The 21,170-nt window shown below is 45.1% G+C and overlaps 3 protein-coding genes across 6 annotated transcripts in view; all 3 read left to right on the top strand.

Moving 5' to 3' along the window:
- The window catches only part of ZMYM6 (zinc finger MYM-type containing 6), a 52,669-nt gene extending 43,000 nt beyond the window's left edge, over nt 1-9,669 (top strand). For 3 of the 4 annotated variants that reach the window (XM_082615850.1, XM_082615851.1, XM_082615852.1), the window contains exons 15-16: nt 4,963-5,107; nt 7,709-9,668. In XM_082615850.1, coding sequence (XP_082471976.1) covers nt 4,963-5,107; nt 7,709-9,540 — 1,977 coding nt within the window. In that variant the 3' untranslated portion in view covers nt 9,541-9,668. Of the gene's footprint in view, nt 1-4,962; nt 5,108-7,708 lie in introns of all 4 variants that reach the window. The other variant, XM_082615853.1, reaches the window with a different exon arrangement.
- Nucleotides 9,670-11,053: 1,384 nt separating this feature from the next.
- TMEM35B (transmembrane protein 35B) lies at nt 11,054-14,941 on the top strand. Its single transcript, XM_082613828.1, has 3 exons — nt 11,054-11,246; nt 12,655-12,835; nt 13,814-14,941. The coding sequence occupies exons 1-3, from the start codon at nt 11,139-11,141 to the stop codon at nt 13,909-13,911; spliced, it is 387 nt and encodes a 128-aa protein (XP_082469954.1). The 5' UTR covers nt 11,054-11,138; the 3' UTR covers nt 13,912-14,941.
- A 3,234-nt stretch (nt 14,942-18,175) lies between these two features.
- On the top strand, nt 18,176-20,953 carry LOC309799107 (platelet-activating factor receptor-like). The gene has a single exon (XM_082612123.1). It carries the CDS (start codon nt 19,154-19,156, stop codon nt 20,195-20,197), a length of 1,044 nt encoding a protein of 347 aa, XP_082468249.1. The 5' UTR covers nt 18,176-19,153; the 3' UTR covers nt 20,198-20,953.
- Nucleotides 20,954-21,170: the final 217 nt, after the last annotated feature.

The raw sequence follows: 21,170 nt of genomic DNA, 5'->3' as shown, positions 1-21,170 counted from the left end.
ACATAGTTGAAACAACAAGAAGCCATGGATAGACAACTCAATAGAAAAGAAGTCTAGAAATAGACCTAAAATATATATATATATATATATATATATATATATATATATATATATATATATATATATATATACGATTTAGAAACAATCAAGGTGGCAGTTCAGATCAGTAGGAGAGATCTAGATTATTCAGTAAATAGTGTTGTGACAACTGAGTAGACATATGGAAGAAAATACAGTTGGATTTCTACCTCCTAAGTTAAACCAATGATGTCTAGATGGAGAAAAGTTTTAAGTTTTAAAAAATAATGAAAGTACTAGGAAAAAGTATAGGAAAGAATTTTAGTGCAGAAGTGGGGAAAGTCTTTCTAAATATGTCACAGAACCCAAAAGCCATAAAAGATTTGTAAGGAAAATTCAACTACATTTCAAAGCCAAAGACACATGAAAAAAACAAGGTTGCAATTTATGCCATAAAAGGCTATTTTTTTCCATATGTAGAGAGTTTCTGTGAGTCAGTAAGAAGACCCAACACCCATTAGGAACATGGGCAACAGTATGATCCATCAGTTTACAGACTAGGAAATAATAGTTCTTAAACACATGCAAACATAATTCAACTTCAAGATTAGAGACTGCCATTTAGAACTACAGTTTTATCAGATGGCAAAGATAAAAATGATGAATAACACTGTTAAGGCATTTTTACATATTGCCAATAGCAGCTGGTAAAACTGCTACAGAGGGCAATTTAGTAAAACCTATTAAAATTTAAAACGTAAATACCATTTTACCCAGGAACTCCAATTTTAAGAATTTATCCTTCAGGTTTATTTTGCACATTCATCGTCCTGCCAGTCAACCAAGAACTCCCAGACTGGTCAGAATTATTCCACCAAGGTGGAGGCCTCCGTCAATCACCTGGTCAGCCTGCCTCTGCTGGCCTCCTACACGTACCACTCTCTGAGCGTCCATTTCCACCATGGTCATGTGGCTCTGGAGAGTGTGGGCCACTTCTTCCGAGTCTCCTGAAGATGCAAAACCAGCGCAGTGGCTGTATCCTCTTCCAGGGTGTGCAGAAACTGTCCCAAGATGAGTGGGGTAAAACCCTGGATGCCATGGAAGCCACCATGGTTGTGGAGAAGAGCCTGAACCAGGCCCTTTTGGATCTTCATGCCCTGGTTCTCCCTGTGCAGACCCCCATCTCTGTGACGCCCTGGAACATCACTTCATAGATGAGGAGGTGAAACTCATAAAGAAGATGGGCCACCACCTGACAGACCGGCTGGTGTTAGGCTGGGCTGGGCGAGTATATCTTTGAGGGGGCCACCCTCAACTCAAGAAGGGTAGGAGCCTCCAGCCCAGCTGCCTTTGAGGGGCCTCTCTGTTATCCCCCGGTGTCAGGACTTCTGTCTGATCCTCTTCCTGCAGCCACTAGGCAGCTTTTTAACCACGCTGGAGCCCTCTCCCAAGCCATGGACCCAATGGAAACAATAAAGCTTTTGCAGGAAAAAAGAAAGACCTTGGTCTATAGATATACCAGCACATGCAGAATCAATTTGTATGTAAGGATATTTATTGTAGCATTGTTTATAATAGCAAAAGATTTGTAACATTTAAATGTTTAGCAGCAGGGACTCTTCAAATTACATATAGTACATTCAGTGTATAACGCTGTTACCAGGCAGCTTTGTATAAAGTTTTATGAAAATACCTCCAAGATAGTTCGCTAAGTGGCAAAGCAAGGTGCTGAGCCTTGCTAATAATATGCTACCATGTGTAGTCAGAAGCAACTTATTTAATTACATAGCCCATCTCTAGAAGGATGTATACGAAACTGGGAATGCTGTGTTCAAGACTGAGTCTGGATAGATGGCAGACAGGTGTGGAAAACTTACTTCTCATGTATACACTTTTATACCTTTTGAATTGTTACATCATTCAAAGTTACTGCATCTATCACCTATTTAAAAAGTAAATTTAAATGACAGTAGTCCTCCCTTATCCGTGGGGGATACGTTCCAAGACCCCCAGTGGATGCCTGAAAGCATGGGCAGTACTGAACCCTATATATACACTATGTTTTTCCTATACATACATATCTATGATAAAGTTTAATTTATAAATTAGGCAGAGTAAGAGATTAATAACAATAACAAAATAGAGCAATTATAACAGTATACTATAATAAAAATTATACGAATGTGATCTCTGTCTCAAAATACCTTACTGTACTGTATTCACCTTTGTCGTGGTGATATGAGGTGATGAAGTGAGGTGAAAAACGTAGGCGTTGTGACGAAGTGTTAAGCTTTTCCCTTTGCACTTGAAGGACACACTTTAGGGCTTTTCTTCGGCATATCTGAATTGCCAGCATCACTGCTCTTGCACTTCGGGGCCATTATGAAATAAAATAAGGGTTACTTGACTAGAAGCACTGTGATACAACGGCAATCAAGCTGACAACCAGGATGGCTACTAAATGACTAATGGGCAAGATACGCTGGACAAAGGGATGGTTAACTTCCTGGGCAGGACAGAATGGGACAGCAAGAGATTCCATAGTGCTACTCAGAACGGTGTACAACTTAAAACTTATGAATTGTTTATTTCTGGAGTTTTCCATTTAATATTTTCAGACTGCAGTTGACCATGGGTAACTGAAACGAAGGAAAGCAAAACTGCAGATGAGGGAGGCTCCTGTGTACCGTTTGGTGGTTTCCCATCACGCTTAAAGTACAATCCTAATTTTCTGTTGTTGTTTTTTTTACTAAGACCTTCCAGGTCCTATACAAGTTGGCTTCTGCCGACCTTTCCAAACGTATCATTTTAGCCCTGGCTTAACTTTATTTCAGCCTTATTCTTGTTGATGTTCCTAAAGCATGTCACGCTCTTTCCCACTTCAGGTCTTTTGCATCTCAGTCCCTCTGCCTGGAGTCCTCTGACCTCAGGCATTGCATGGCATGCTCTTTTGAATATTCATAAGGTCTTTGCTCAAATGTTTTTTTTTTTTTTTTACATCTTTATTGGAGTATAATTGCTTTACAATGGTGTGTTAGTTTCTGCTTTATAACAAAGTGAATCAGTTATACATATACATATGTTCCCATATCCCTTCCCTCTTGTGTCTCCCTCCCTCCCTCCCTCTCCCACCCCTCTAGGTGGTCACAAAGCACCGAGCTGATCTCCCTGTGCTATGCGGCTGCTTCCCACTAGCTATCTATTTTACGTTTGGTAGTGTATATATTGTCCATGTCACTCTCTCACTTTGTCACAGCTTACCCTTCCCCCTCCCCATATCCTCAAGTCCATTCTCTAGTAGGTCTGTGTCTTTATTCCTGTCTTACCCCTAGGTTCTTCATGACATTTTTTTTCTTAAATTCCATATATATGTATTAGCATACGGTATTTGTCTTTCTCTTTCTGACTTACTTCACTCTGTATGACAGACTCCAGGTCCATCCACCTCATTACAAATAGCTCAATTTCATTTCTTTTTATGGCTGAGTAATATTCCATTGTATATATGTGCCACATCTTCTTTATCCATTCATCCAATGATGGGCACTTAGGTTGTTTCCATCTCCTGGCTATTGTAAATAAAGCTGCAATGAACATTTTGGTACATGTCTCTTTTTGAATTATGGTGTTCTCAGGGTATATGCCCAGTAGTGGGATTGCTGGGTCATGTGGTAGTTCTATTTGTAGTTTTTTAAGGAACCTCCATACTGTTCTCCATAGTGGCTGTACCAATTCACATTCCCACCAGCAGCGCAAGAGTGTTCCCTTTTCTCCACACCCTCTCCAGCATTTATTGTTTCTAGATTTTTTGATGATGGCCACCTGACTGGTGTGAGATGATATCTCATTGAAGTTTTGATTTGCATTTCTCTAATGATTAATGATGTTGAGCATTCTTTCATGTGTTTGTTGGCAGTCTGTATATCTTCTGTGGAGAAATGTCTATTTAGGTCTTCTGGATTTTTGGAGTGGGTTGTTTGTTTTTTTTGTTATTGAGCTGCATGAGCTGCTTATAAATATTGGAGATTAATCCTTTGTCAGTTGCTTCATTTGCAAATATTTTCTCCCATTCTGAGGGTTGTCTTTTGGTCTTGTTTATGGCTTCCTTTGCTGTGCAGAAGCTTTGAAGTTTCATTAGGTCTTTGCTCAGATGTTTACTCCAGAATTACCTCTCCACGCTGTCACTCTCCATTCCCTTATCCTGCTCTGTTTCTTTCATAGCAGTTATTACTACCTGGAATTATACATTATGTATTTGTTTTACTTGTTCATATTCTGTGTCTCCCTCTAGAAGGTAAGGCCCATAAGAGCAGGACTTTGTCTTGTTTTCTGCTGTATGCCCAGGTCTAAGGACAGTGCCTGGCTTGTAGTAAACGTTCAGTAAATGTTTACTGAATGAAAGAACATGTTTTAAATACACTCTCCCACTCTGTTGTTTATCCTTCAACCTTAAAGACCTTTGTTTGCAAAAGTTTAAAACTTCAAGGTAATCAGTTGTATCAACCTTTTCTACTTTATTTTTAACTCTTTTGTGTTTTATTTAAGAATACTTCCTCTGAGTTCTGGTTATTTGAAAATTCTCCATTGATTTTAAAGTTTTATTTTTTTCATGTTGAGGTCTTTAATCGATATGGAATATTTTTTTGCATATGGTCTGAAGTTGGATCTAAGTTTTCTGAATAGCCAGTTGTCCTAATCAGCAGATTGTTTTCTTTGTTTTGATTGTACTTATTATCGGCAGAGTATTTTTTTAAAACAGTAAATGGCACTGATACTGATTGAAGAATTAGGAATTAGTCTATATTTTCCAAAGCAACTTTCTTGTACCACTCTTTTAGAGAATTATATTTCTCTTGATATATGTCACCTTTCAACTGATAGCAATTGTAGTCAGTGAGAAGGTACTAAAAAAAATCTCTCTGGTTTCTGGATTTTTTTAACTAGGGAAGTACACAGACAGATGCCATGAAACTTCTGTCTTCCCAGTCTTTGAAGCTTTTAAAGAACAAAGCATTATTGTGCAAACCCGTCACACAGACCAAGGCCACCTCTTGCAAACCACATACACAACACAAGGAATGTCAGACAGGTATGTGTTGTTGTGCTTTCCACATGTAGTAAGTTTGTTTTCTGTTTTGTGTGCTTGTTTTTGATTTTTTAAGAAAGGAAAAGAAAGTCATTGACAATTTCTTAAATGTGAAAACAATTCTTGGATTACATACTTTGAACATCTAATTTATTCCTTTTGTATTTATTGTCATTAACACTAATAACTACTAAATTGAATCCATATGCACGCAAAGCATTATGTGTAGAGTGGACAGGCATCTTCTGTATATGTGCACTGCTTTTCAAATGTATAGACAGGCTATTATAATTACTAAGATACGAATTTAGTTAAAAGTATTAGTGATTTAACCTTGGTTCTTTTTTTAAACACTGAATTGACTTACTAAGAGTATAACTGTATGGCTGAGGTGTTGGTGATTAGGAAAATTATTTGAATTCATACTTGAAAATATTGTACACTCTTGCCCCAATCCATGTTAACTGCTTTTAATCCCACTACCCTTATGTTTTCAGTTACTTTTATAGCCTACTCTGCCCAAAACATTTTTTGATTTTTGTTTTTAATACTTTTACTTCACAGAATATATTTAAAAGCTTAGTCTGGGGACTTCCCTGGCGGTCCAGTGGTTAAGACTCTGCACTTCTAGTACAGGGGGTGCGGGTTCGTTCCCTGGTTGGGGAACTGAGATCCCACATGTGCTGTGCGGTGCAGCCAAACAATGAAAGTAAAAGCTTACTCTGTCAACAGCTAACCGTGAGTTTTTATGTAGGATGCCTTTCTTTTGGTAGGAGTCAAGGAGAATTCTGTTTTCCTTCCTCAGTAAATGTGATTGTTTTATATTCCTGTTAAAATGATACACTCTTTGTTTACATGAATTTATATTAAATACACATTCACATGTGGAAGGTAGTAAGGGATCTGTGGACAGCTATATATGTGGGTATGTGTGTGCTTATACATTTTTGAATTTCTAGATTAAGTATTAGGATGTTTTCTGTATACTGTTGTAAACTACTTTTTCACTTGACATTGCACGAAAACATCATTCCACATCAACATAAATTTAAATATACGTTGAGATTCTTAATGGTTGCATAGATTCCAATGTATATAACGTATGGATATATATAATGTATATCCATCCTCCTAAGGTTGACATTAGATTGCTTCTAGTTTTTTAATATTATAAACAGTATTGAGTTAAGCTGTGTAAATGGTATTTCTCTACTTGTCTAATTATGTCCTTAGGATAAATCCTAAGTAGTAGAATTACTGATTCAAAAGCTCTCATAGAATTTTAAGGCTTAGATTTTGATATATGTTGCAAAATTGACCTCCTGAAAAGTTATATGAATTTATGCTCCAATCAGCAATGTTTGAGAGCATCCATTTCTCTACACCTTCACTGACACTGGGTATTAAAACTAATAATTAACCCCCTTCACCTCAACTTTAATTTGGAAAAATTCAAAATTCAGAAAGATTGAAAATACAGCACAATGAACACCCTTAGATGAATATACATAATGAATATACCCTTCATCTAGATTCACCAAATGTTAACTTTTTGCCAAATTTTTTTCTCCTCTCAGTTTTTTTCCCCATCTTTTAAAAAGTAAAATAGTATTTCTTTTTTTTTGGTGTTAATTAATTAATTAATTTTTGGCTGCGTTGGGTCTTTGTTGCCGCACACAGGCTTTCTCTAGTTGCGCTGAGTGCGGGCTAGTCTTCATTGTGGTGCGTGGACTTCTCATTGCGGTGGCTTCTCTTGTTGTGGAGCACGGGCTCTAGGCGCGCAGGCTTAAGTAGTTGTGGCACGCAGGCTTAGTAGTTGTGGCTTGGGGGCTCTAGAGCGCAGGCTCAGTAGTTGTGGCGCACGGGTTTAGTTGCTCCGCAGCATGTGGGATCCTCCCGGACCAGGGCTTAAACCCATGTCCCCTGCATTGGCAGGCGGATTCTTAACCACTGAGCCACCAGGGAAGTCCCTAAAATAGTTTACTCTTAACTTGGTGTGTTCTGTGGACATCAGCCCTAATTCCACTAATCTACTGAATACATGGCTCTGCTAGGACACATACCACTGCCTACAGTTTTACTACAGTCAATGACCAAGCTTTGGGCAAAGAGAAATTCAGTTTTTTGTTTTTTTGTTTTTTAAAAATATTTATTTATTTATTTAGGCTGCACCGGGTCTTAGTCTTCGTTGCAGTATGCGGGATCTTTTAGTTGCGGCATGTGGGCTCATAGTTGTGGCATGTGGGCTTCTTAGTTGCGGCACGTGGACTTTTAGTTGTTGCCTGCAGCCTTCTTAGTTGCCTCATGTGGACTCTTAGTTGTGGCATGCATGCGGGATCTAGTTCCCTGACCAGGGATTGAACTCTGGCCCCCTGCATTGGGAGTGTGGAGTCTTACCCACTGGAGCACTAGGGAAGTCCCGAGAAATTCAGTTTTTAATGGCATCATGGAAGTATTATGGTTTGTGTTTAAACCTTAATTAGTGTATGCTTTTGACAAATATAAATAGTAACAAAATATAAATTTTAAACACGTGGGGGAAAAACATAAAGAACATTGCTTATTTGTTCTTGAAAATAACAGTGATTCAAATATTTCATTCAGATTTATCTATGCCTAACGAGAAAAATGATGCGGAACTTGATTCTCCACCTGCAAAGAAAAAAAGAATAGGTTTTTTCCAGACTTATGATGTGGAATATTTAAAAGTTGGTTTTATTATCTGTCCGGGATCAAAAGAAAGTTCACCAAGGCCACAGTGTGTCATCTGTGGAGAAATTTTATCCAGTGAAAACATGAAGCCAGCAAATCTTTCTCATCATTTGAAGACAAAGCATTCAGAATTAGAAAACAAACCAGTAGATTTTTTTGAACAAAAATCTCTTGAAATGGAATGTCAAAACAGTGCTTTAAAAAAGTGTTTACTAGTTGAAAAGTCACTTGTGAAAGCTTCTTATTTAATTGCTTTCCAAATTGCTGCCAGCAAAAAGCCATTTTCCATTGCTGAAGAAGTAATTAAACCGTATTTAGTAGAAATGTGTTCAGAAGTTTTGGGTTCCAGTGCTGGAGACAAAATGAAAACCATTCCTCTTTCTAATAGTACAATTGGACACAGGATTGATGAACTATCTGCAGACATTGAAGATCAGCTGATTCAGAAAGTCAGAGAGTCAAAGTGGTTTGCCCTTCAGATAGATGAGTCATTAGAAATCTCAGATACCACCCTTCTTTTGTGCTATATTCGTTTCATTGATTATGGTTGTAGTGATATAAAAGAAGAATTATTATGTTGCATTGAAATCCCTTCTCAAATGACTGGTTTTGAAATATTTGAACTAATAAATAAATATATTGATAGTAAATCTCTGAACTGGAAGCATTGTGTTGGTCTCTGTACAGATGGGGCTGCAAGCATGACTGGTAGGTGTTCTGGTTTAAGGGCAAAAATTCAAGAAGTTGCCATGAATACAGTGGCATTTACACATTGTTTTATTCACCGTGAACATTTAGCAGCAGAAAAGTTGTCTCCGTGCTTACATGAAATTCTTTTGCAGTCAGCGCAAATTTTAAGTTTTATAAAGAGCAATGCGTTGAATTCACGAATGTTAACAATTTTGTGTGAAGAGATGGGGTCTGAGCACGTGAATTTACCACTTCATGCTGAAGTACGTTGGATATCAAGAGGGAGAATTTTAACAAGATTATTTGAATTACGACATGAAATTGAAATACTTTTAAATCAAAACCATTCAGATTTGGCCAAGTATTTTTTTGATGAGGAATGGGTTGCAAAGCTGGCCTACTTATCAGATATTTTTTCACTTATAAATGAACTAAATTTAAGTCTCCAAGGATCTATGACTACTCTCTTCAATATGTATAATAAAGTCGATATACTTAAGAAAAAGTTAAAAATGTGGTTGAAGCGCATGCAAGAGAATGATTATGACATGTTCCCTTCATTTTCTGAATTCTCAAACTCATCAGGCTTAAATATGAGCAGTATTGCAAGCATTATTTTTGAGCACCTGGAAGGACTTTCTCAAATGCTCAATGACTGTTACCCACCAGAAGAAGACTTGTGTTCAGGAAATTTGTGGATAATTAATCCTTTTATGAATCACCAAAATAGTAATCTCACGGACTTCGAAGAAGAAAAACTAGCACAGTTATCGTCAGATTTAGGATTACAATCAGTATTTAAATCAATGTCTGTAACTCAGTTTTGGATAAATGCAAAGGCAAGTTACCCAGAACTCCATGAAAAGGCACTGAAATTTTTATTGCCTTTTTCAACTATTTATTTATGTGATGCTACATTTTCAGCTTTGACTGAGTCAAAACAAAGAAATCTGTTGGTTTCTGGCCCTGCCCTACGACTTGCAGTCACATCTTTGATTCCGAGGATAGAAAAATTAGTAAAGGAGAAAGAATAGTAATGTGCATATTGCTTATTATCAAAGTCTATAATTTTGTGTTAAATTTTGTATGAGATAAGTATCCTAAAATATAAATTCCTAATGTGGATGTGTGTTCTCGGTGATTAAATAAGTGTTTTAATAATTTTTCTCTTTTCATTGAGGAATTTAATAATTATGCATTTATACATAATTATATATAATAGTCCAAGGTAGAGAACTTAGCTACTTTATTGACTGATCAGATAATTTGGATTAGTGACAAAGATGTAGGTAATGAGAGGCCCAGTTTATAGTGTAATAGCTAGCACACCTGGATGTTGAAACTGCTTGTCTTTAGAAGCACATAGGACATTTCAGTCTTCAGCCTGCCGGCTACCTACCCAGCAGGTTGTGGGTAGGTAGAAAACAAAGATCCAAGCAGCTGGGCTATCAGGAAGTGGAAGCAGCAGGAGAGTTTGAGACCCCTGTTAGGGGCCTCTCTGGCTCTCTAGACCAGGGCTTGGCAAACCTTTTTCGTAAAAGGCTGGGTAATGAATATTTCAGGCTTTGAAGGCTGTAAGGTAAAAACTACTCAATTCTGCTGTTGCAGCACAAAAGCGGTAGACAATACGTAAAGTGTGGTTCAATAAACCACAGTTTATGAACTTATTTATGAACACTGAAACATGAATTTCATATAATTTTCATGTGTCATGAATGCTGCCTTAAAAATTTTATTAAAAATGTAAACAAACAAACATTGTTAGCTGAGGGAGGGAGGGGAAGGGAGTAAAACCAGAGCGCTTTCTGAATTTTTCATAGTTTTCTCATCCAGGTCTAGATAGATTTCCAGGTAAAAGCAGATGGGCCAGGAGTGGCCTGTAGGGTTTTGTTCAGTGAAAGCCTCTCTACCCATGGCTGTAAGAATCTGAATTTTCAAACACCTTTCACATTTTAATTTCAGCTGAGAGATATTAGAGGGAAAATACATTTCAGGCAATGATAGAAAAGAACAACTTATTTTAAAATTACTAGTTATTGATTTATTCTTAATAATTTCATAAATTTACTAATTTACAAATAATTCTGAGTTCTTACACGTGCCAGGCGTTGTGCTAGGCCTGCTATAGTCTCAGAACTGATAACGGCATTATCCCCATTTACAGTTGCAGATGCCACTGAGGCCCGCAGAGGTTAGGTGACAGCTCAGATCGCCAAGCTAGTGTGGCAAGGGCAGGAGATACTCCTCCCCTACCCCCCCTACCCCCACCGCGCAACGTCTTTTGACCATAACAGAGCTCTTCTGCACGTCACGTCCATATACCCATGTTTGATTCTACTCTGTCCATATTAGCTGGGAGACTTTCCCTGAATTCGGAGGGGCCCGTTTAGTTAAGAACAAGTGGGCCTCAGTGTCCCCATCTGTGAGATGGGGCTGCTCTGCCCAAGCGCAGTCTCCTCCCTCAGCCGGTGCTGGCCCAAAAGAGGGCGGCAACCCCCTTGGGGGCAAGGAGCGGCGGCTCTGGCGCAGGTCTTCCGGCCGCCCCGGGAGGGAGGAAACGGACGGGCGGCAGGGGGCGGGTTTTCGGCGGGGCCTACCCTGGGGCGGGTGCGTCGCGGAGGCCTGCGCGGCCATGGCGCTCCCGCTCGCCGCTCTGCGCGTCCTGTTGGGCGGCTTCTTCGCGCTCACGGGGGCGGCCAAGCTCTCGGAGCAGATCTCGGCTCCGGTATCAGAGCAGATGGTGAGCGGCGCGGGGTGGGCGGCGGGCGGTTGGGCGGGACTGGCCGCAAGGTGACGGGGGCTGCGACCCCGGCCGTTACCCAGGTGCCCGGCCGGTCCCCGCCCCACCCTGCCCTCCCGCGCCCCGCGGACCCGCCTGTTTTCGGGCCAGACGGCGCTAGAGCTGGGGGGAGCACCTGGACAGCTACTTAGGCGTGGGCCCCTGCCTGGGGAGTTCCTCCGAGTTCTCTGGATTTTCCCTGGAAGGGGACGGTCACATTCCCTTCCATTCGGGCATTTTTGGCCCCAGGCAAATCTAGAGACGAGGAGGAATGCTCTGGGACCCTTGGGGAGGGAGAGGGACCGAGCTCCCTTTCCGCCCTCCTTCCATTGCTTGAGTTCTTGGGGGGGTGTTTCATGAGGCAGGGGTTTATTAATCCCCGCTTGTCAGGGTAGGAAACCTGCCCTGAAGGTGAAGTGTATCTGCTAAAGGTTACACAACTAGTCAAGAAGCAGGACCCAAACTTTAGATGCTCTCCTTAGAATCCAGAGAGCCCTTCCCAGAGCCTGAGAGGGAGGCCTAGAAGTCGCCCTTCGACTTCCTGTCTAGTTCCAGACTCTCCGGAAAGCTGTCATGTCCTTCTGCCCACCAATCTGCCCAGTCCCTCAAATAAGCCAGACTTCTAGATCTCTGCCAGTTTCCTTCTCCCAGGCCTGGCTTAGGGTGGGGGGTTGTTTGGGGAAGTACATCCTCAGAACCAGACAGCTTAGAGTTTCTTCCTTAGAGCACCAAGTAGGGGAGGTAGAGCTGAGGTGGGAGAGACAGCAAAGGTAGCCAACCTAAGGGTCCAGGTGAAGTTGTCCTGTGGCCCAGGACAGAGCTTGACTTAGTGGGCGAGCTGAGTCACTCACTTTGACCCCCTCAACTCCCCTTCTACCTACTGCAATGAGATCCAGGTCCCAGCATATGATATTGAGTAGAATCTGTTTAATGAACAAGAACCTCCCCTTCCATTCCCTTCCTCCTCACTAAATATTCCCTGCATAGTAGCCTGAAGAGAAACCAGGCCAAACAGAAAGAAAGAAGCGGCGGGGTTCCCAGGGCCTTGGCACTAGACGAGAAAGCCCAAGCCTAGCTTCCTCTTCCCTGAATTTGGGGCTGGGTTGTAGTCTGGTGAGAAAATCAGTCCATCTCTGTACCACCATCCCACCCTTCTTGGAGCGTAAAGCCTGTTTTCTGATTCCAAAGCTCAGCCCCCCAGGGAGGCCCTCTCCTTTCCAGGCTGGCTGACCTTAGCCCTGGACCTGGCCTAGAGTAGTATCTCCTTTGCTGGGGGAGTTGAGCGCACTGGCACAGAATGCCTCTGTGGAGCATCTGGGCAGTGGATCCTTGGTGACTGTGGCTGACAGGCATTCCCTACCGCCCCTAGAAAGCCCTGTTCGTGCAGTTCGCTGAGGTGTTTCCGCTGAAGGTGTTCGGCTACCAGCCAGATCCCATGAGCTACCAAGTGGCTGTGGGCTGGCTGGAACTGCTAGCTGGGTTGCTGCTGGTTCTGGGCCCACCGATGCTGCAAGAGATCAGCAACTTGCTTTTGACACTGCTCATGATGGGTAAGGGGGGTGCAACTGGGCTGGTGAAATGGGGACTCCTAGGCGAGGGTGATAGCAAAAAATCTGGCTGTTCTCGTTACTTTTGCCACTCTTTTCCTCTGGAACCAGAAACATTTCCTGCTCTATTGCAGTTTCCATGGTCTTCAGACTAGGATAGGTGCTTTTTAAACTTAATATACTGTAACACTCTTCTATGTCAGATATACCTTCTATGTCATCAATTCTATTGGCTGCATGGTATTTCCATTATAAGGATATATTGTAACCTAAAAGCCCCTACCCCTTTCTCATCACCCCTACCCTGAGGTGAGGGGATGGAGTAGCAGCTGCCACTGGACTCATGTGTCTGGCAGGTGGAAACAGAGAGCAAGGAAGCCAGGCCCCCTGACCAGAAAGGCAGAGGATTTCCCTGTGGCAGGCATTCCTAGAGGGCCCCCTCTTAGTGGCTCTGCCCACAGGAACTGCTGATGTACAAATACAGCTGCTGCTTCAAAGGCCAGACATCTTCAGGCTCTTCTATATCCCGTGGCCTTGTGTCACCATTGCTACTGCCACTACCACCCTTCTTCCAGGCTTTCTTTCCATTTCCACAGCTTCCTTCATTTTCAGATCTTTCCCACTACCTCCACCACCAACCCCTGGGCCTTCTTCCCTCCACTAGGATTGAGAAAGGAGAAGGATCAGGGAGAATCTGTTCCAAAATGCCCACCTACTCACCTTGACCTGTTTGGTTGGATTGTTGCTGTTTCTTGCCATCTGAGAGGGTCTATGTTAGTTCAAGAAACTTCAGATTTCTGGTTCTGCTTTCTCTGGGAGGTCAGGGATGAGTGCAGCTAGTTTAGGGTGTGTGTGTTGGTGGGGGGCAGTGTTCACGAGAGGGCTTAAGGTGGAGTGGGTCAGCCTTGGCTGGAGGGCCCTGAGCTCCTGGATCTCCTGAGCATTCCCAGGGAGCCTCAGGGACCTCATTTTCCATTCCAGGGGCTATCTTCACTTTGGTGTCTCTGAAAGAATCACTGAACACCTGCATCCCAGCCATCGTCTGCCTGGGGCTCCTGCTGCTGCTGGAAACCTGCTAGCTCTTAGTCCAAACTAAAAAGATGTTCAGACACCCTAGCAAGAAGTCTCCAAGTGCATTCAAGGAATCCTGGGAGTAGAGTCTGTCTTGCCTCTTCATGCCGTGTCACTGCCAAAGCAGGAACATGGTGGAACACAGAGTGTCACCTTGTTACCAGTACACCCAAGGTTGGCCAGTGTTGAAGTAGACATCTGGTCTACCTGGCCCTGCTTTATCCCTTGGACATTTACTGCTCTTTTTTGAGGGGTATATGTTACACATTCTAGCATTCCTCATGTCATGTGAAAATAGAAAATAAATTTAAATCACCCAAACTTTTAATGCCCCCAAATAACTACTTTCAATTCCTTTGTATAACTGTACCTCCCAGTTTTTTTCTGTGCCTTTATACAGATTTTTTAAAATGAAAATGAGACCATGTATACTACTTTATTACTTGCTTTTTAAACCTAATACACTGTAATACCATTCTCTGTTTTACCTCACTGATGTTAATGGGTCTGTAGTATTCCATTGTAAGGATGTACTCTAATGTATCTATACAAGCCCCCAATGAGAAACATTTGGATTATTCCCAATTTTTTAACTATTGTAAACCTCACAGTTAATCATCTCTACATATTTATTTTCTTTCCCTAGAAGTGAGGGTGCTGATTCAAAAGGCATGCACGTTTTTAAGGTTTTTATTATATGCTCAGAATTTACACATCGAGTATGGCAGAGTATTGAGTATATACCTGCTTCTGCCTGCTGAGCCACATGAGGTACTCCCCATTCTTTTCTTTTCTTTTAAATTTTAATTGTTTTTGGCTGCGTTGGGTCTTTGTTGCTGCGCGTGGGCTTTCTCTAGTTGTGGTGAGCGGAAGCTACTCTTTGTTGCGGTGTACGGGCTTCTCGTTGCGGTGGCTTCTCGTTGCGGAGCACGGGCTCTAGGTGCGCGGGCTTCAGTAGTTGGAGCGTGCAGGCTCAGTAGTTGCGGCATGTAGGCCCTAGAGTGCGCGGGCTCTAGGGCGCATGGGCTTCAGTAGTTGTGGCATGGGGGCTCCGTAGTTGTGTCTCACAGGCTTAGCTGCTCCGCAGCATGTGGGATCTTCCTGGACCAGGAATTGAACCCATGTCTGCTGCATTGGCAGGCAGATTCTTTTTTTTTTTTTTTTTTTTTTTTTTTTTTTTTTTTTTTGCTGTACGCGGGCCTCTCACTGCTGTGGCCTCTCCCGTTGCGGAGCACAGGCTCCGGACACACAGGCTCCGCGGCCATGGCTCGCGGGCCCAGCCGCTCCGCGGCATGTGGGATCTTCCGGGATCGGGGCACGAACCCGTGTCCCCTGCATCGGCAGGCGGACTCTCAACCACTGCGCCACCAGGGAAGCCCCGGCAGGCAGATTCTTAACCACTGCGCCACCAGGGACGTCCCTCTCATTCCTTTTTATCTCGTGCACTTTAGAGTTGTAAAGCTAACAAAGATGGGCATTAAGTCATCATTTTACAGGACCTGAAACTGCCAGGGCAGTGCTCCTTGGACACCTAGATGGAGGCAAGGGACAGCCAACTCTAAGGCATGCTGCATAGCAGTGCCAGAACCTGTGATGAATCCCAGGGGTCCTAGGGAGTCAGAAGGGTGGTATGTGAGAGACAATTCTCGAGGGCAAGTGACCATGTTAGGGTACCTACTATCACATCACCAACCATCTTCACCTCAGTGGGGGTCTTTTGGGAAGTGATGTTCCTCCATAAGGGAAAATAGTGAAGAAAAAGAAATCATTTATTTATGCAAATACTCTAGCCACCAGCCTACAAATTGCTTTGGGGGTTAGGGAGTGGCTTTTGGGAGCCCACAGGAGTGAAAGAAGTCTATGTATATTACTCCATTTCATCTTCACTATAGAAGGGTAATTTCTGCTTTGACACTGACGAGCTGGGAACCTCAGGTAAGCTGGCACTCTTAGTTAGGTCTTCTGTGTCTGAGAGCACAGTGATGCAGTCTCTCTATAGTTAAGTGTGTGTGTGTATACATATATATGTATATTAATACATATATATGTAGTAGTATATGTATACTACATGTACAGTGTGTCAAAACAATAAGGGGAGGGGCTTCCCTCGTGGTGCAGTGGTTGAGAGTCCGCCTGCCGATGCAGGGGACCCGGGTTTGTGCCCTGGTCTGGGAGGATCCCACATGCTGCGGAGCAGCTGGGCCCATGAGCCATGGCCGCTGAGCCTGTGCGTCCGGAGCCTGTGCTTCGCAACGGGAGAGGCCACAGCAGTGAGAGGCCCGCGTACCGCAAAAAAAAAAAAAAAAAAAAAAAAAAAAAAAAAAAAAAAAAGGAAACTTTCTGTCACAGAGGTCCAGAGATAACATAGCTTCAGTTTCTTTTTTTTAAAAAATAAATTTATTTATTTTTCTTTACGTTGGGTCTTCGTTGCTGTGCGCAGGCTTTCTCTAGTTGCAACGAGTGGCGGCTACTCTTCGTTGCGGTGCGCGGCCTTCTTATTGTGGTGGCTTCTCTTGTTGCGGAGCATGGGCTCTAGGCGCCCGGGCTTCAGTAGTTGTGGCTCACAGGCTCCATAGTTGTGGCTCGTGGGATCTAGAGCGCAGGCTCAGTAGTTGTGCTGCTTTCAATTTATTGACTTCTGCCCTCAGGGTTACAGAATAGCTGAAGCAGCTCCAGACAACACATTTGCACATAATATCCAAAGGTGAAAAGAAAGAGGAAAGCTCTCTTAGAAGACCCCTAGGTTTCCCCTTGCATCCCACTGTACAGAATTATGTCACATTTCCATTCTTAGACCAATCACTGGCAAGGAGAATGGAATTTCCAAGTTGGACTTAGACTAGTTAAGATTTACCCACACTGGTCAAGTGGTCAGCAAAGAAGAAGGGAGAGGGTAGATAGTGCCACTTATTAGCTTATTTGCAAATATGGATAATAATGGCAAATATTTTCATAGAGTTGCTGTGAAGATTTAGTGAGTTAAAGTGCTTACAATAGTGCCTGGTGCATAATAAGTGCTCAGTAAATGCTATTATTAAATAGCGTTTGTTATTAAATAGCAGTTCTACAGATGAGAAAACGGATTCAGAAAGCTTAAGAGCCTATGTGTCAGACCTGAGCCTAGAATTAAGACCTGGTTGACTCCAGAACCCACACTTTCCACTGCACCAGCTGCCAAAGTTGGAAGTGGGCAGGTGTGGCACCCCTGCTCTTCAACTTGAAGGTAGATGGGATGATGGGTCCAATGTAATTAAATCTCCATTGCTTCCCAGAATTGCCCTTCTGCATGAAAATTTTGAAGCCCTTGAAAGTAGAGCCTGGAAACCCTGGGATCCTGGCCTCTTACCATCTCCACCCCTTCCAGGATTCCACAGCCAGCTTGTCTCCAGCCAGGACTTTAGATTGAAGGCTCCTATTTACCGAGGCTTGGCCTGTAAGCTGATTTAGCAGCTACAGGGCCCTTCAAGCTTGGCTGTAGGGCCCACCCAGCCGCTGCAGGAAAGGCAGGGTGCTGGAAGAGTAGGCTGGCCAGCTGGTATGGAGGAGCAGTTGGGATTGACAGCAGCAGGAATATCTTCAGCTTTAGCTGTGCTGCCTCACTCCAAGGAGAAGCCAGGCCTTAGGAAACGGGCCCCCTAAACAACAGCCTAAGCCTTGGGCAGGTCGGCCCAATGACATTCAGCTGCAAGGCCTTCCTTATACTTTGCTATCTCCCTCCCTGTGCCCCCTTGCCTTGCAATGACATTCCCTTCCCTTGGGGCCCTGGTTGCACCCCACAAACCCTGCTCACAGCTGCCATAGGTGGACTCCAGCCTTTCCAGCTGTTGAGCCCATTCTTCATGTCGTGTCTTGGGATTAGTCAGTTGATGGGAGGGCCTAGGATATGTGGGTGGCAGTGGATTCTGATCTGTCTCAGCTCCTTAAACCCAGGCCCCCAGGAACCCAGAGAGATCTGCAGCAGCCAGAGCAGCAGGAGGTAAGAGAGGAGTGATCTGGTGGAAGGGCAGGGAGAGGTTCAGGGTGGGATAGTTAGGGGCCAGAGCCATGGTGGACAGAGCTGAGAGCGAGGGGCAGAAGGGAATATACTCACTCAGGGTCCCAGAAAGGATTGGAGCCTGAGAGATTCAAAGGTAGAAGTACAAATTTTGGTATTGGAGGAACCATGTTTTGGAACACCCTAGGAGTGTGACTATGTGCCACAAATAGGAACAGGACATTGGCTTGTGCACTTATCCCCCTTGGGGAGAGGGGGAATATGCCCAGTTGTGTTTGTGCCGTTGTGTTTGACTGGGGTGTCTGTGTCTCTAACACTGTGTGTGTGCCTGTGTGAGTGTACACATCTGTGTGCTGCCTAGAGGGGAAGGGAGCGTATCTCCCCAGTGTCAGCCAGTGCTCAGAGTTTTACTTATGTTTTCTCATAATCCCCCCAACAACACTGTGAGGTAGGTATTTTAATCTCCATTTTACAGCAGAGAAGACAGGCTCAGTGAAGCTGAGTAATCTGCCCGAGGTCATATGGCAGATAAATGTGTGTATCTAGGATCTGCCTGATTCCCAGGCCTATGCTCTTTTTGCTTTGCTGTCCAAAGTTTTAAATCAGACCCAGGACTTCTTTGTGGTCAAAAGGCAAGGGGGACGGAAACAAGACTGGAAGGCCTGTGAGATGTGAAACCTTTTCAACTCTGCCCAGGGTGCTCCAGGCAAGCCCCAGGAGAGGACCTTCACCAAGGTAAGTCCAAGGTCACTGTGCATGGGCCTGCCTCTGGGTCGCTGCTTCCTAAGACCATAACTCCATCCACGCCTCACTCTCCCCCCACTACTGATCTGGATGGCACTGGAGCAGGGAGGCTTGGGCTTTTTCTAGGAAGGACCCTATCTTCCAGCCTGGTTTCTCCATAACTCCCTGTTGGCTCAGCCTTGCTTGGGCTTATTAATGCACATACCTGGGCCCCACAAATCAGAACCGTACACCATCTGTGAGGGGCACCTTCACCCTCCCAGTCACCAAGGTTGGAAATTTCCAAACTACCTGGGATTCCTGTCTCTTCCTCATTTTCCACATCTTGTCACCAAGCTCATTCTACTTCAGGTAACTCCGGAGCCCATCCCCTCCTCTCCATCCCCAGCTGGTGCTGGCTGAGCTCAGGCCTCAGCCCCTCGCCGGGCTTCCCACCACCACTGACTGAGGAAAAGAGGACGGGGGTCGGGTCGGGGAAGGCGGGATGGAGGGCTCTTGTGTGGCTAACCTCCATGGTGACCTCTCTTCCTCTCGCTAGTCCAAGGTCCGAGATGAACAGCAGCGCTGGGGACCTGGGTGTTGGTGCTGGCGGCCGCAGCCCCTGGGACGACCCTGCTGGCTTAATCGTGGTGCCCGCAGCCTACGCCTTGGCGCCGGGCTTGGGGCTGCCGGCCAACGTGGCGGCCCTGGCAGTGTTTGTCCGCCGCGGCAGGCACCTGGGCCAGGCCCTGCGTCTCCACCTGCTCAACCTGGCCCTGGCTGACGTGCTCTTCACGCTCACGCTGCCGCTGTGGCTCACCTACTACCTGGGCCTGACCCACTGGCCCTTCCCGGAGGCTGCCTGCCGCGCAGCCGTGGCCACCTACTGCGTGTCCACCTACGCGGCCGTGGCCTTCGCGGCGCTCACCAGCGTGTGCCGCTGCAGCTCGGTGCACCCGCCCAGCCCTGCACCGCTGGGGCCACCCCCCCGCGCCACGTGCGCTGCCGCCCGCCTGGCCGGCCAGGCCTGCGCCGCACCCTCGCTGGCCGCCCTGCATGTGCTGCGCCCCAGGCCGGGCGGCGCCGCTCGCTGCCTGGAGCGCGGCTGGGCTAGCGCGGGCCTGGCCTACGCCACCGTGGCCTTCTTCCCCGCCGCCTTCCTGCTGGTGCTCGCGGCCTATGTGAGCTTGGCGCGGGCGCTCGCGGCGCCCTCGGGCCCAGGCCCGGACCTGGCCCCAGCCGGGCCAAACCGGCGCGCGGCCAGGACCATGGTGCTCGGGCACCTGTTGGTCTTTGCCCTCTGCCTGGCGCCCTACCGCCTGCTGCTGGCGCCCTGGGTGGCCGGGCAGGAGGGCACCGTGGGCCGCGACGACGGAGGGTGCCGGGCCACCTCCACACTTGACGTCCTGCACACCCTCAGCCTGGCGCTGCTGAGTCTCAACAGCTTCCTGGACCCACTCATCTACTGCTTCTCTGTGCGCAGCTTCTGCCAGGACTGCTGGGCGCTGAGCTGCCTCCCGGGAGTAGGGAGGTCCGGGGCGCACTCAGTCTCCTTGGCCTCCTTGGCCTCCTCCTAGAGAGCCCCCTGGCCTGCTGCCTGCTTCACCCCTGCCACCCTCCCAGTGGTGTCCTGGGTGGTGAAAGCTCTTTGCAAGGACCTAGACTCCAATCCTGACGCAGCCACCTACTAGCCGCCTGTGGTTGTAGACCTCCGGGCTCTGTCAAAAGGGGAAAGAACATTCTTTGTTAACCCGAATGTTTCCTAGACTTTGCCAGTGTTTGGATACAGATAATATGCCATTGCTTTCAAAATCTCTGGGGATAAACCCCAAAGTCCTAAAAAGGGCCTACAAGGGCTGACTGCCTCCTGCTTCTCTCTCAGCATCCTCTCATCCTCATTTTCCCTCTTCTCCTCTACCACATCTGCCCGTCTCCGTGGGTTGAGTCACCTTATCAGTCCCTGGAACAGACCAGTTTCCTCCTCTTCAAAGCCTTTGCAACTGACTGCCAGGAATGATGTCCTTCTATCTCCTTTGCTAAGTTAATTCCTTTTCATTCCCACTTCCTCAAATGTAGCTGTAGGGAAGCCTTTCTTGACCAGCACCACATACACCATTCCCTAGACTGGGTTAGATCTGGTGGCTCCTTTATAGCTCTTTCCACAATTGCAATCAAGCAATTAACTGGTCCTTTTTTTTTTTCTGCTGTTCTTTTTCTCTGTATTTATGTTGATCCATAAGAAAGTGCCATTTTTGTAGACCCAAAAGGGTTGAATAGTGGCAGTTTTATTTTCATCCAGTTCAACTTAATAAATTCCATGTTTGTCTTATTTACTGCTTGCTACTGTGCCTTGCACGTAGTAAGACCTCAGTATGTCAGATGAATGCATGAAACCTGAATATCATTAGCTTAAAATGCTCAGGGACTCACTCAGACATTCTAGTCTCTGGTAGATTTTCCTCAAGTGTTTCTGGGATTTTCCAAGCTTGTATTACCAGATGCATTCTTGAACCAGTCCTGATGATTGCTTCCTTCTGCTGTTGCTGGTTA

The sequence above is a fragment of the Mesoplodon mirus genome (genome assembly GCF_964341445.2).
Source record: "Mesoplodon mirus genome assembly, chromosome: 3".
Classification (NCBI taxonomy): Eukaryota; Metazoa; Chordata; class Mammalia; order Artiodactyla; family Ziphiidae; genus Mesoplodon; species Mesoplodon mirus.
The sequence above is the reverse complement of the archived record's forward strand: the minus strand, read 5'-3'. Positions and strand labels throughout refer to the sequence as shown.

Bases quoted from the DNA above. Each gene is read 5' to 3' on its own strand.
- LOC309799107 (XM_082612123.1), top strand. From the start codon at position 19,154: ATGGTGACCTCTCTTCCTCTCGCTAGTCCAAGGTCCGAGATGAACAGC.
- TMEM35B (XM_082613828.1), top strand. From the start codon at position 11,139: ATGGCGCTCCCGCTCGCCGCTCTGCGCGTCCTGTTGGGCGGCTTCTTC. The intron at 11,247-12,654 runs GTGAGCGGCGCG...TACCGCCCCTAG, and splicing joins CTCCGGTATCAGAGCAGATG to AAAGCCCTGTTCGTGCAGTT. The intron at 12,836-13,813 runs GTAAGGGGGGTG...TTTCCATTCCAG, and splicing joins TTTGACACTGCTCATGATGG to GGGCTATCTTCACTTTGGTG.